This window comes from Patiria miniata, unplaced genomic scaffold (genome assembly GCF_015706575.1).
Source record: "Patiria miniata isolate m_02_andy unplaced genomic scaffold, ASM1570657v1 HiC_scaffold_5, whole genome shotgun sequence".
Lineage (NCBI taxonomy): Eukaryota > Metazoa > Echinodermata > Asteroidea > Valvatida > Asterinidae > Patiria > Patiria miniata.
Window position 1 is genome coordinate 28,792,474 of NW_024037072.1, and position 14,129 is coordinate 28,806,602.

General features: G+C 41.8%; 1 protein-coding gene across 5 annotated transcripts in view; it reads left to right on the forward strand.

Moving 5' to 3' along the window:
* The window catches only part of LOC119740886, a 59,518-nt gene that overhangs the window by 18,044 nt on the left and 27,345 nt on the right, over positions 1-14,129 (forward strand). For 4 of the 5 annotated variants that reach the window (XM_038216349.1, XM_038216352.1, XM_038216350.1 and 1 more), the window contains exons 18-30: positions 1,298-1,600; positions 2,449-2,556; positions 3,927-4,241; positions 4,905-5,207; positions 5,431-5,745; positions 6,583-6,885; positions 7,343-7,450; positions 8,931-9,245; positions 9,662-9,964; positions 11,670-11,984; positions 12,565-12,867; positions 13,238-13,345; positions 13,511-13,825. In XM_038216349.1, coding sequence (XP_038072277.1) covers positions 1,298-1,600; positions 2,449-2,556; positions 3,927-4,241; positions 4,905-5,207; positions 5,431-5,745; positions 6,583-6,885; positions 7,343-7,450; positions 8,931-9,245; positions 9,662-9,964; positions 11,670-11,984; positions 12,565-12,867; positions 13,238-13,345; positions 13,511-13,825 — 3,414 coding nt within the window. The remainder of the gene's footprint in view (positions 1-1,297; positions 1,601-2,448; positions 2,557-3,926; positions 4,242-4,904; positions 5,208-5,430; positions 5,746-6,582; positions 6,886-7,342; positions 7,451-8,930; positions 9,246-9,661; positions 9,965-11,669; positions 11,985-12,564; positions 12,868-13,237; positions 13,346-13,510; positions 13,826-14,129) is intronic. The other variant, XM_038216353.1, reaches the window with a different exon arrangement.

The following is a 14,129-nucleotide window of genomic DNA, read 5'->3' on the forward strand; positions in this document are numbered from 1 at the left end:
AACTCCGGGGAAAAGGGAATCCCCTCAGAATACACCACAGAGCATCTAGAATTCTAAATTTTCCGGGGCCCTTAAGCGGGCCCCGGACCCCACGCCGTAAGACAGGCGTGATCCGCCCTCGCATTAGTCCTCGGAGCAAATGCCACGACGCACCGTTGCAACAGTTTACAAAACGAAGTCAATACAATTCCTTTTCCAAAATAAAAAGCAAGAAAATATAAAGACGTAAAATGGTTTTCGACTTTCAAGCACACAGTAACTTAAAAATTGTAAAAGTAAGGGTATGTTTTAAAAAAATCCTTAAAATCTTAAACATTTTTGCTCAACTAATTCAGGGGAAAGGAGCCAGGAATCGCCTCAGATTGCACCACAGAGCATCTAGAATCCAATTTTTTTTCGGGCCCCTTAAGCGGGCACCGGACCCCACGCCGTAAGGGCTTCGCGCTCCGCGCCGCGCTCGCATTAGTTCTCGGAGCAAATAATTTTGCTCCAACAGTGTGCCCCCCGTCTAAAAAAATCCGCGCCTGCTCACATGCATGTCGCGTGCTCGAAAACAGCTGGTCGTCGCCTAGTTCACTGCTTCCTCTCATTATATGAAAACATGGTGAAAATAGCGTGGGTACCAACAATACAAGCGTTTTAACACATACAGGCCATACAAGCGATACAAGCGGTATCACGTACATGATATACCACAGGGAGTGTACCATGGCTTTATATAAACTTAACACGTGATCGTTCTAGACCAATGAAAATACAGTATTCAAACAGACAACGTTGTGATAACATGGGACACTTCAAGTGCTCCTTTAGTCGATAACACTGTCTGTTTTAATTCAAAATATCTTAATTCACTATCACTGTGACTTATTTACATGGTAATTTTAAGCCAGAGACTCTTAAAAACAATTATGAAGGCTAAAAAAAGAGGATTACATTTTTCAGTTTGTACTAAATGGAAAGTCCTCTCGATATTTTGAATTGCCGCCATGCATGGAATGAACCCCAAAAAACAGACAAAATGGTGCACTTTAGGCCCTAAGGGAAACTTATTCTTACAACATTTTTTGTTACAAACAACCGTAATATTCATGATATCCTATCACGTTAATTGTTTATTCACATTGATATGGCAAGATGACCAGAAAGATTTGCGTAAAAGGTTAGAATTTATATGCCAGATTGCAATCAAACAAATTAAGGTGCATTATGTATATCATGCGAGTAAAACAAATCATTTACATTGTGGTAAAAAGACGTATGAAATAACAAGACATGTTTTTAATTCTTTTTGAAGTGCGTTTGGTTGGCGGGTCCAGCTCTAACGAGGGAAGAGTGGAGATATTTTGGGACGGCATCTGGGGAAACATATGTGGTGATTATGTTTGGAGTATCATTGAAGCCGAAGTTATTTGCAAAGAATTGGGCTTTTCGAGAGCCGTGCGGGCTCTGTCCTTTGGACAAAGCTTCGGCCTTGTCACTCTGCTGTCATATGTAAGGTGTACGGGAAACGAAGAGACGATTTTCGCTTGCAGACATAGTGACCCGGGATTCGACTTCTGCAGCATTTTCGGTGACGGGTATGCAGGAGTACGGTGTGGTAAGTTATCATGCCGTAAATATTCTTTTTCTAAAACAAACATTGAAGGCGCATGCAAAGGGTCAGATACATATACAGGGAGTGGTACTAGAACAGAGGTATATAGGTGAAAAAAAGTTCAGAGTGGCGAAGGAACTGTAATCATGTAGGCTACAACAGATGTTGCCTCATGAACACTGATGGCAGCCACGTCCATACTTCGTAAACTAGACCTGAGACATAGTGACGTCACGCTTTGTTTAAATTCGGTTTTTGTCTTTGAGAGCCATATGGGGACGCGGACCACCACTAGTGCCCATAACAATTAAAGTGCATATAAAAACAAAGTTTTACGTCATTTAAGTCCTTTATGTCTATTTTGATGATGCCTATGGCTCTTATCAGTGGCGTCGCTTTCAGTGGCTGTCCGTCTATGTGTTGATATCTGCACGCCCACTGAATCCATTACGATGCATATGATGAGAGCTCCTGTTGGCTAATTTTGAAATGCGTGTTCAATTCTCGCCTTATGGCTTCCCCATTTATAGGGGCTACTACGTGAAACCTCAGCTCAGTAAAGAAGCTCACCCTTTTCGATGCATCTTCCCCTCCTGTATCCTCCACTCAGAATCTCGAGAAAAAAATTATCACAGCTCTGTATTATTTAGAACAAAATCTAAACCATGCGCCTCCAGAAAATAGCCCCGAGGTGGCCTTTGAAAAACAGACCCATGTTATTGCACTGGACGAGCATTTCCCTCACCAGCGACATATTTCTTTAATCCAATACGGTTCAATCATGACTTATCATCACTGCAAAACTTGAGAAAACTTGATTTTCAAATTGAACTATTTTTTTTTTAACTTAGAACCCTGTGACAGCAGACCATGCATGAACGGAGGAACCTGCAGGAGCTCCAGTGCTAATTTCACCTGTAACTGCCCCGCAGGTTTCACTGGCCAAACGTGTGCCTATGGTAAATTCGAATTATTCAGTTTTTGTTGTACCTTTCAAATATCAGATGACAGCCTAAAAGACAATCAGGAGACCGCGTCAGTTATGTACATGTTTGTTTGTTTGTTTTTTGTAAAATGTAAAATCTAGAGTTTAATTACTTTTGAACACTCTGTAAATGTTTAATTTGTTTTCTGAACACAGTAACGCGTTCAAGGGGAAGATGCAGAAGAAGACCTAGGTCCACTTTGATTCATTGTGAAAGTATCCATGTACAAAAAAAAACAAAGCTTGAAACAACCGGATGAAGTTTTGCAGCTGCTTGTATTGAAATTTGACTGTCTGGAAAAAAATACAACTATTCAGATTTTAAAGCCTCCTGTTTAACTCGTGTTAATCTTATGAACGCTTCGTGAGCGGCTCTGTTTAGGAAGATTGCATATAAAGTTTCACTTATAAACACTTCGTGAACGGTTCTGTTTAGGAACACTGTATAACTTATGAAGGATTATGTTGATACAAGTGTTTTAAGTTGCATGTTTAAGGACATTTATCTTTTAAGACACTGTTTAAAGCTATAGTCCATCATTTGTAATTTGTGCATTTTGTTTGTTAGAAGCAACAAAAGGGTTCAATATCTAATGAAGGATACTGAACAACTAACCTGATGAAGTTTCAGCTAAGCTTCAGCTGTACATTCCGAGAAAAACAGCATTCTAAGATCTCAATTTCAAATCAAAAGTTACTGAATCATGTTTTGAATTGTTTTGAATTGCAGCTATACGCGACGTAGCGCACTGATCCGACGAATTATAACAACCACGCGCGCGTGGGCGTCGTTCCAATGCTTGTGCGCGCTGCGCTGAATAACAAAACGAACTACTAATTTAAATTTTCCTACGGTGCTTCTTAAGAATCACCGTTGGAAATGCCTTCTTTCGTTAATTACTTCAAAATGACAGCTTCCCAGAAAGAATAATTTCACAGGGAGGATAGTTTCCTTACTATCTTTCAACCAAGTTTGTTTTTCAACAATAATTACGCCAGTTACTTTTCGGATGGCTGCAAATGATGGACTAAAGCTTTAAGGATATTTATCTTTTAAGACACTGTTTAAGCATAAGCGGAGCTATGGATTTGTCATTCTTGATGTGGAAGTCCTGACATCTCTTGACGACCTACTGAGAGACTCAGAAAAATGTCGACGTCCTGAGATAATAATATTTATCACATTTTTCATTATTCTATTTTTTTTTTTGGCTGACGACTTGATAAATTATTTTTGCAGTTCATTGTCAAAACCTGGAAAAAAACCCACTTGAGAGCTTCCCACAGTTGGCATACTATAGGATAAAAGAATAATTGCATTGATTCTTGTTTCCCTTTTTTAAGCTGAACTTCGCCTTGTAGGCGGAAGCCACCATTACGAAGGCCGACTGGAGATCTCTTTTAACGGCACGTGGGGTACAGTGTGTGGGGACCTCTGGGGATTGGAAGACGCCCAAGTAGCATGCCGACAGCTCGGTTTCCCTGGTGTAATACGAGCTTCGCAAGGTGGATCATTCGGAAGTGGAACAGGGCCGATTTATCTCGACGATCTCATCTGTAATGGACGCGAGATCAACCTAGAGAGTTGTGGACATGCCGGCATTGGAATCCACAACTGCAACCATACCAACGACGCCGGCGTCACATGCCAGCCCGCAGGTACAGAATGAATCACCTTTTTTTCATCACATAGTGTATATTAAATATGTTTACAGAACCTGTGTACAGAGAAGTTAAATTAGAAAATACAACCCTAATCAGCTATAACATTCCATCTCATTAGGCCCCCAAAAAAGTCTCCGGTTTCTGGTATGGAGCTTGCCCAAAAAGTGGTGCGGCGAGGCGTCTTTTTTTTTTTTTTTTTTTACCTGATTTTTTTTGCTTCAAATGTCGGCTGATGACTGCAAATGGTGCCCGACTAAACTTAGTGCCAATATTATGGGAGACCAGAGAGGCCACATAAAGCTTATTCTCGATCATAACCCCATCTAAAAACAAGTTGAAATTGTGCAGCAGCAGGATTCCAGTCAAACCAGTGAGTTTGGTGGTTTTGAGACGTCATCTTTCATTGAAAAAAAAACTTTTTCATTTTGCCGACGCGCATGGCTACGGCAACGTGCGCGCATACCAGAAACCGGAGACTTTTTTATTTGGCCTTAATTCTTTTTCTTTTTTTGCGCACAGATAGAATTCATAGTGTTATTAAACACACTTCTCTCAGGAGTTGCTTTTCAAAGTGAGGAAGAATTTGCATTACATAGTTCACCTTTAATGTGGAAAGAAATAACATTGCATTTTCTTTAATACTTTTTCGCCTTGAAGTCCGTTTGGTAAATGGTGCTACCCTAAATGAGGGGCGTGTAGAGGTCTACGCTGGTGGTGAATGGGGAACCATCTGTGATGACCGTTGGGACTTGACGAATGCCGCCGTCGTCTGCCGGGAATTGGGTTTAGGTGACGCACTGAAGGCTCTGTCTAGGGCTGTCTTTGGGTACGGTAATGGGATGCCGATACTGCTGGATAACGTTGCTTGCACCGGGCAGGAAGACACGGTTCTCGATTGCCGACATGCGGGAATCGGGAGTCACAATTGCGGGCATGCTGAAGATGCAGGAGTTCGATGTGGTGAGTTGATTCTCTGTATCTGCATTGATCTGCAGCGTAAAATAGAGGCCAAACCTCTAGATGATGATGTGTGCTTCAAAAGTTCATTTCCATGTATCCTGCATTAATTGGCTCCATTTAAACGTCTAACTCAGTTATGATTCATAACTTCGCCATCAGATTAGCTCCAACGTCCATCACATGTTTTGACATTGTCATGAACTTCTGTTGTGTTTCAATCTAGGACGAATTCGTCTTGCTGACGGCAACATTGAAAACGCAGGCCGCGTAGAGGTCTTCGTCAACAGTGAATGGGGTACGGTGTGTGACGACTCTTGGGGGCTGCAGGACGCACAGGTGGCTTGCAGGCAGCTCGGCTTCCCTGGTGCCATCGAGGCGACCCAAGGAGGATCATTTGGAAGTGGCTCTGATCCGATACACCTTGTTGATGTTGCTTGCACTGGTTCTGAAAATAACCTGGAGAGTTGTCCACATGGTGGTATCGGGGTTAATAATTGCACTCATAGCGAGGATGCAGGCATCACGTGTGAACCTCGAGGTACAAACATTTCCAGTACAGGACCAGACTTGTGTACTTGTTAGGAAAACATTATTCATAAGTTGGCCTGCTCATTGATGTAAATTTATTCAGTACCATTTAATAATAATAATGATATTCTTATATAGCGCCAAATCCTTCAAAATGACGTTCAAGGCGCTTAGTTGAAGTTTATGATAATTTAATTGAAGTTTATGATATGCTCAGTTTACAAGATCCAAACAGCCAAAAATTTGTGCATGATTGGGATGGGGCATTGCATGGTCAAACATTCAAAAGGAACAGTGCACAAGACTAGTGTACACTGCAATTACCATATGTATTTATCAATGGTCAATAGAGATAATCTAAAAATGCAGGAAACGGGAAAAAAAGTTTGCTTGCTAAATATGACGGTCCCCGCATCACACTGAATATTTTCCAATTTTTTTTAAAAAATCAGTTTCATATGATTAAATGATGTTTTGAATCATTCTGCAAGATTTAGTACAGAAGATATTTTCGGTGATTTGGCTTAGATGTCGGGGTGATCTGTTGTTTTGTAAACTTTTTTTTACAACAAAGTTATGATCTTTAGCAAGGATAGGATTGTTTTGTTTCCCCCGGGTGTGATCAAGAAGTGATTTCCTCGTTCGTTTTTGAAAGAAAATCTTTTTTTTGTTTTCAAGTGCGACTGGTTAACGGTTCTAGCTCAAACGAAAATGAACTCAATAAATCCTGAGCCTTGTATTTTTGATGAAATCATTTAGTTACTGGCATACTGCTCACTATTCATTCATTTTGCATGTGCGAATGATTAAGTTTGGTAAAAAAAAGAGTTTTCTTTTTATCATATAGTTCGTTTGGTCGACGGTTCAAGTTCCAACGAAGGTCGTGTGGAAGTTTTTGTGAATGGTTCCTGGGGAACCATTTGTGACGATAGCTGGGGTCTGAATGATGCTAGGGTCATCTGCCACCAGCTGGGCTACTCTAGCGCACTACGGGCTCTAACAAGCGGTTACTTTGGAGGGAACTATGGACTCGACATACTGCTGGATAATGTTGCATGCACTGGTATCGAAGAGACCGTGTTGGACTGTCGGCACAATGGACTGGGAAACCACAATTGTAGACATTATGAAGATGCTGGTGTCCGATGTGGTAAGTTGAATATCTGGGACTTTTTCTTCAATACACCACACATGTATTAAAAGTAATTTTCTTTTATATGAATCAACCTTAAATATTGATCAATTTCTTGTACACAGTTTACGTTTAAATATTTATTGAGAAATGGAAGCCACAAGAGAGGGACATTGTTGGTTTTCCTAATTCCAGTAGGCGGAAGTTTTGAAGTGCGTGCAAGTGTTTGTTGGTAACGTCATTCCATAAGGTTGGCCCAGACGTCAGTTGGCATTCCTCGACTTAAGTTAATGAAAAATTTCCTCCGCCCTCTCCTGTGACCAGTCACTTCCAAGCAGCTGATCACATTTTTACTTCATACGCATGCCCTATCGCCAACCCCGCTCGGTTTATTCCACTGGTCTATGTGTAAATGGCTCTTGGACAAAAATCACAATCTTAATCTTAATTGTTGTTATATTTGTCTGTTTATCAGAGCCCTGTGACAGCAGACCCTGTATGAACGGTGGAACTTGTTCCAGTTACCCTGCTGGCTTTACTTGCAGATGTGCATCAGGTTATAGTGGACCAACCTGTGAATATGGTAAGATATATCTTCACAAAATACTGCACTTATCTTTTGTTTTATTATTGATTTTGCCATTTTTCCGACGCACATGTTATTTTACAGTATAATATAACCCAGCAGGTTACACGGACAAAGGAAGACAGTAAGAGACCAAGTTGTACTTGAGCTGATGTGGTTTATTTGGTTGGCTGTGAAGCTCTCTGTCTGATTTCTAGATCCCACTGGGTTTTTAAACACTAAATGGACATTCCAATCTTACAGCTACCATACATGTTTTCTTGCCTTATTAGAAATTGTTCACTAACTTTTCAATATTAATAATTCAAGATTGAAGGTGTTTAGTCCACTTGTTATTGGGGGCAGGGTTAGGCAAATTAAAGGGAATATACATCATTTGCTTTTGCTGTAATTTTCCGAAATGGATGGAATTGGGGGGTTGGAAATATATAGCAAATATAGTTACACTGACTTTTTTGAGGTTTTGGGTTCGAAAATGCTATAAAACCAAGAAAAACAATCATTTTCCTGTAGTCTGGTTCCCTGACTCCATATAAGAAGAAACATAGCAGTTTACATACATTGGGGAATTGTAAGGTCAGGGAACCAGTGTAGCTGGCTTGTACCCGTTCATAGGTGTGTAATCGATTGCAAACAAGTGCGATGGTCAATTGGGGCCAGTGTTTGAAAAAAAGCCAGTTTTTTCCAACGCTGGTCGGCCGACCAGCGTTGGAAATTGATACAAAAGTACCACTTTTCTTGAAAATGACAGTAAACCAGGTGCCATGATTTTACAGGATGCTTTACACTGTCATTCACTAACAGTCCGGCAAGGTATTTCAAAATGATTTGGTGGTTTTATTTTTTGATGTTTGCAAATGTTGTATTTTCCCTTTAACGGAACAATTGGTCTTCCCTATAAGTCCGTGGGCAGTGGGCTGATTCAATGTGGCCTTACGGTCCAGCCCAGCGTCCACCCTGGAGGGCCTTGTGGTTCAACTAGCCATTCCTTAGACATGCCTCATTACCAGGAAAATGGTCCAGTTCCTTGAAGGTCAACCCATAAACTTCCACAGGTTATTTAAAACATGATATGTTATCATATGGTGATGTTACATGTACTCGTCGCTGTTTGATCAGGTGGGACTGTATTCACGACCTCCTGCTTGCAAGTGCAGACGCATACCGGAGTCAGCAGTTGCCATTTATATTAAGAGCAATACTTCAGACTAGGCAGAAACAGATATAGTCTTACAGATCCTGTTACTCTAACCAAAACAATACATTTGCCTTTGTCAGATGCGTTATTCATTTCATCGTAGGCGTCTGCTTCAGGTTAGTCTTCAGAAAACCTGGCGCTGGCGAATATGTACATGCCCTCGTCACTCAGTCAATATGGTACTGAAGAGTTGGGAATAACGCTTATTTAATTATGAAATGTGAAAATGAAAAAATACTGTCCTTGTCATTTAAACTTGCTGACAATATTCGCCCTCAGCGGAACTTCGCCTCGTCAACGGCAGTGCGCGTAATGAAGGTCGGCTTGAGATATCCTTCAATGGCACGTGGGGCACGGTGTGTGGTGACCTCTGGGGCCTAGAAGACGCTCAAGTCGCTTGCCGACAGCTTGGTTTCCCTGCTGTGGTGCAGGCTGCAGCAGGAGGGTCTTTTGGAAGCGGCACTGGGCCAATTTACCTGGATGATCTCATGTGCAACGGTCAGGAAAGCAATCTGGAAAGTTGTCCGCACAGCGGGATCGGCGTCCATAATTGTAATCATGCAAATGATGCTGCCCTCGTATGTGATCCAGCAGGTAATATATTGATAACGATCGGATAGATGAGGAATGTTACAGGGTTTTTATCATTCACTGCATTGACAATAACCTCAACAAGGATAATCAACAAAGATAACAACACTTAAAACAATCCTGCATAAATCCTCTAAACTATCAATTTTGTTTTGCTGTGTTTTCAGTGAACCTTACACTGCAGCTGTCCACTGAATTGACCTGGACTTCGGAGATGTATAGAGACTCTTGGACTCTTAGATTAAAAACCGTAACGAAAAAAACAGATCTCCAAAAAAGCACATGTATCGCTTTTGCTGTCAAAGGGGTCCCCGATTATTTTTTTTTTTTTATAAAAACTTATCGGTGGTATGGATTTCAGCTGAAGTTACATTTGAATGTGAATTAAGTAGCTTTAATGTTCATCTTTCAAATTAAAGTCCGCCTTGTTGGAGGTTCAACTACTAATGAAGGACGTGTGGAGGTCTACTCTGGTGGTGCTTGGGGAACTATCTGCGATGATGGCTGGGACCTGCGTGACGCGGCTGTCATCTGTCGTGAGTTAGGTCTCGGCGGAGCGGTAGGAGCTTTGACGCAGGCTGTCTTTGGTCAGGGCTCTGGTCTGGACATACTGCTGGATAATGTCGCTTGCAGTGGTGACGAGGAGACGGTGTTTGACTGCCGGCACAGAGGCTTGGGGGTTCACTCTTGTTATCATTTTGAGGATGCCGGAGTCCGATGTGGTAAGCCAGAAACCCAGGAGAAAATTCCAATCGAGTCCTTTTAAGTCCCGTTCCAGTGTCCAGGTTGACTTAATGGGACTCAGTGGGACACCAAAGGACCTTATGGGAATTAATTGGATCTGACTGATTTTAGTGAGTTTCCATTGAATATGTCCCAAATTCCATGTTGAATCATATTGGAACACAATGGGAATCAATGGGATATATTGAGATCCCGTGGCAATGGGACCTTATGGGACCCAAATGGAATTTTCTCCTGGGAATTGTTCAAATGGGTCAAAACCGCAAGTTTGGAAATCCTATTCTTATTTGCTGAACTGTGCTAAGAACAGTCTTCGTAGGTGTTGCCAACGTGCATGTTAATAACGTCAAATATGTCAATTTAAGTAAGAATTGAACTTTGTTGGTGATCCATCGAACGGCATTGGTTTGCAAACTCAAACTCCTTTTGTTTCATTTGTTGCGAAATTGGAGATGATGACTAGCTTCGCAATGAAGGCTATATATATACTCGGCTTAAACTAGGAACCAGTACCAGACGAGTTGGAGTGACATTCATTCAATCGCATAGTTCGAGTGTTAACTCGAATTTCCACTAATTGATTCATTTTTTCAGTCTAATATTAGAATTACTTTCACTCTTAATAATCTGGATCCATAGCTTCACTCTTTTGAAATTATCACAACACCGTATGAACTCTGCAATATCTGTTCACATCATCGGGCCAAGTTCCGATAGGTGTAATGCAAAGCCTTGAGGATCTATAATATAATCATTATAGTCGCTAACCGACTGTACTTTTTTTGGTGGCAATCAAGGGTGGATCCAGACTCAAATCTATTTTTAAGGGGATGGGGATTAAGTATATAGTATTGTGCACCCTTTCCACATTGTAATATTAAAACTAAAATGGTATTTGTAGCTAATAGCTGGCGAGGAAGATACGCAACGTTATAATTCATTTCCTGACAATTTGAGACAAAAAAGTGAAAGAAAAAATCGTTCGGGGGACATGGCCCCTGTCACCGCGTACACCAAAATAAGCTCTACACGAAGACTAGATGTTGCTGTCTACATGTATGTCCCATTTTATTGCACACATCTCCAAGATCAGAGCTGGTGAAAAAAGCCGTATGCGGGAACAAATGCCTACGGGTGTACACGGTGGGAGTCGCAGGGGTATTCTGGGGTTACAGCATCTCAGAAATGGCTACTGAGAAGGACGACGGTCCCTATTCGGCGAGGGTGTGGCAGCGACTCGCATTCCCAAATCTTCGCTGCGTTTATTATGAATGACTACCAAATTATCACGTGACCCACCGTAGCGGGCTTAATCTAATTAACTATAGAAAGTATTCAACTCAAGACCCGAGAAAATTCCAATGATTGCGTAATCAACTAAGAGCAAAGAAATCTTATCGGTGGCGATAACAGCCCCCATTCCCCCCCCCCCCCCCCCCGAAATCTAATGGTGACACTCTCATGGAATTAATGATGAGTGAGCGTTACGACTTTCTAATACATGTATGGTGGAGTAAGTGGGGTAACCCATGAATGTGTTGCCTAATTCCAGTTTAATAGTTGAAACGAATATGGAAATGTATTGCATTTCTGCAGTTTATTGGTTTGACCCTAGCTATCCATGACAATATGTCTCTTTATGACCGAGGGCATATTTTAGTATTGACCTACGTACTTCCATAGGTAAAGCTCGGCTTGTTGGCGGAGACACCCATAACGAAGGCCGGTTGGAGGTCTTCCTGAACGGTGAATGGGGTACGGTGTGTGAAGACTCCTGGGGACTAGATGATGCACTGGTGGCTTGCAGGCAGCTCGGCTTCCCTGGTGCCATCGAGGCGACCCAAGGAGGATCATTTGGAAGTGGCTCTGGTCCGATACACCTCGATGATGTTGCTTGCACTGGTACTGAAAATAACCTGGAGAGTTGTCCACACGGTGGTATCGGGGTTCATAACTGCACACATAATCAGGATGCAGGCATCACGTGTAGCCCATCAGGTAAAACACTCCGTGTACATGTCGATCTCAAATACAAGATTTGTCAATGTTGAGATAAATACATGCAGTCTTTCCTTTGTGGAAATTAGGCCTACATTCTCAAGATGTGTTTTTCTTTTTACCAATTTTCATCTGGTATGATAGATTTCTGATTCTTATTTTCTTTTTGACTCCTGCCATCCTACGTTGCTTTTGCAAATCCATATAGATCGTGTATTGCTTTTGCCTTTTTTGACCTTTCCGGTCCATGCTTTGTTAATTCTTATAGAGGCGGGCACCAGTCTGCATTATCAGAATCTAGTGCCGCAAACAACTCCACAGTTTGTGAAGTTGATATTTTATAATCAACCTTTGGCTGATATATTTTGGATCTATGTGTAATTCAGTAGTGAATAACTTGTGTATTGCTAGAAATGAAGCAGTTTTATAAGCACATCATTTTCATGTGAACATCGAAAATACCACAGATAGCCTCAAGTGGTACTGATTTGTGAAAACCAAGGGGGAAATGTCTTTAAAGCCGCCTGGTGAACAGTAGAACACTAATTAGTAATTACATTTCTTGTGTTGTATCGTGTAGTTCGTTTGGTGGACGGTGAAAGTTCCAACGAAGGTCGTGTGGAGGTTTTCGTGACTGGTTCCTGGGGAACCGTTTGTGACGATAGCTGGGGTCTGAACGATGCTAGGGTCATCTGCCGCCAGCTGGGCTACTCTAGCGCACTACAGTCCTTTGCAAGTGCTTACTTTGGAGGGAACTATGGACTCAGCATACTGCTGGATAATGTTGCATGCACTGGTAACGAAGAGACCGTGTTGGACTGTCGGCACAATGGATTTGGAAACCACAATTGTAGACATAGTGAAGACGCTGGTGTTCGATGTGGTAAGTAAAATGCTTAAATAGTCTTTACCAAACTCTTGGAAGTAATTAGTAGCAGCTTTAAGAGATAACACACCTGAATTGCGTGCAGATAATGCACATTGCTTTTTTTCTATCTATTTCAAGAAAGTTGTATATTTGGGTTGAAATGCGCACAGTGATTGGTTAGTTGGAGGTGCTTATCATTACCTCTTGTAGAGTACCATAATATTTAGGACTTGGAATCCACAACTGTGGACATTATGAAGATGCTGGTGTCCGATGTGGTAAGTACAGTACCTGTAGACATCTGACAAAGCGGTAATAAAGTTTAGATTGCTATGAATTATTACTTAAAAAAAAATCATTTTCATTTTTTCCCCCGATTGTATAGAGCCCTGTGACAGCGGGCCTTGTAGGAATGGTGGCACTTGCTCTAGTTCCAGTACCGGTTTTACGTGCAGCTGCCCTTCAGGATACGGTGGACCCACCTGTGCATTTGGTAAACAGTGTTTACTTTATATTTTTTTAATACTTCACTGTATATCTGAAAATCAAAATAATGCCCAGGCGTCACGCGTTAACGTTGGAATTAAGACATTTGAAATGAAAAACACTTGACTTATAACTGCTAGATCTTAAACGAACTGTCAATATTCCCTTTCAGCGGAACTTCGCCTCGTCAACGGCAGCACGCGTAATGAAGGTCGGCTTGAGATGTCCTTCAACGGCACGTGGGGCACGGTGTGTGGTGACCTCTGGGGGCTAGAAGACGCTCGAGTCGCTTGCCGACAGCTCGGTTTCCCTGCTGTGGTGCAGGCTGCAGCAGGAGGGTCTTTTGGAAGCGGCACTGGGCCAATTTACCTGGATGATCTCATGTGCAACGGCCAGGAAAGCAATCTGGAAAGTTGTACGCACAGCGGGATCGGAGTTCATAATTGCAATCACACAAATGACGCTGGTATCATCTGTTCACCACGAGGTAGGACTTCCGCAAAAAAAATAGCTAGATTTTCAAGTTGCTGAATCATCCTAAATTGAATGTCTGATGACGTGGTGACTAATTTTCAACAGTGGTGAAAGGGAGGTAAAGGTTTTGAGCGAATAAAATGTTTATTAATGAAATCCAATTAGCGATAACGCCGGTTTCGGACTGTCTTACACTTCTTGAGTGCCGTGGCCTCGTGGTTAGGCAAAACAAAAAAAAAGTCTGCGGTTTCTGGTATGAAGCTTGCCCAAAAAGTGGTGCGGCGACGCGGCTTTTTTTTTTTTTACCTGTTCTTTTT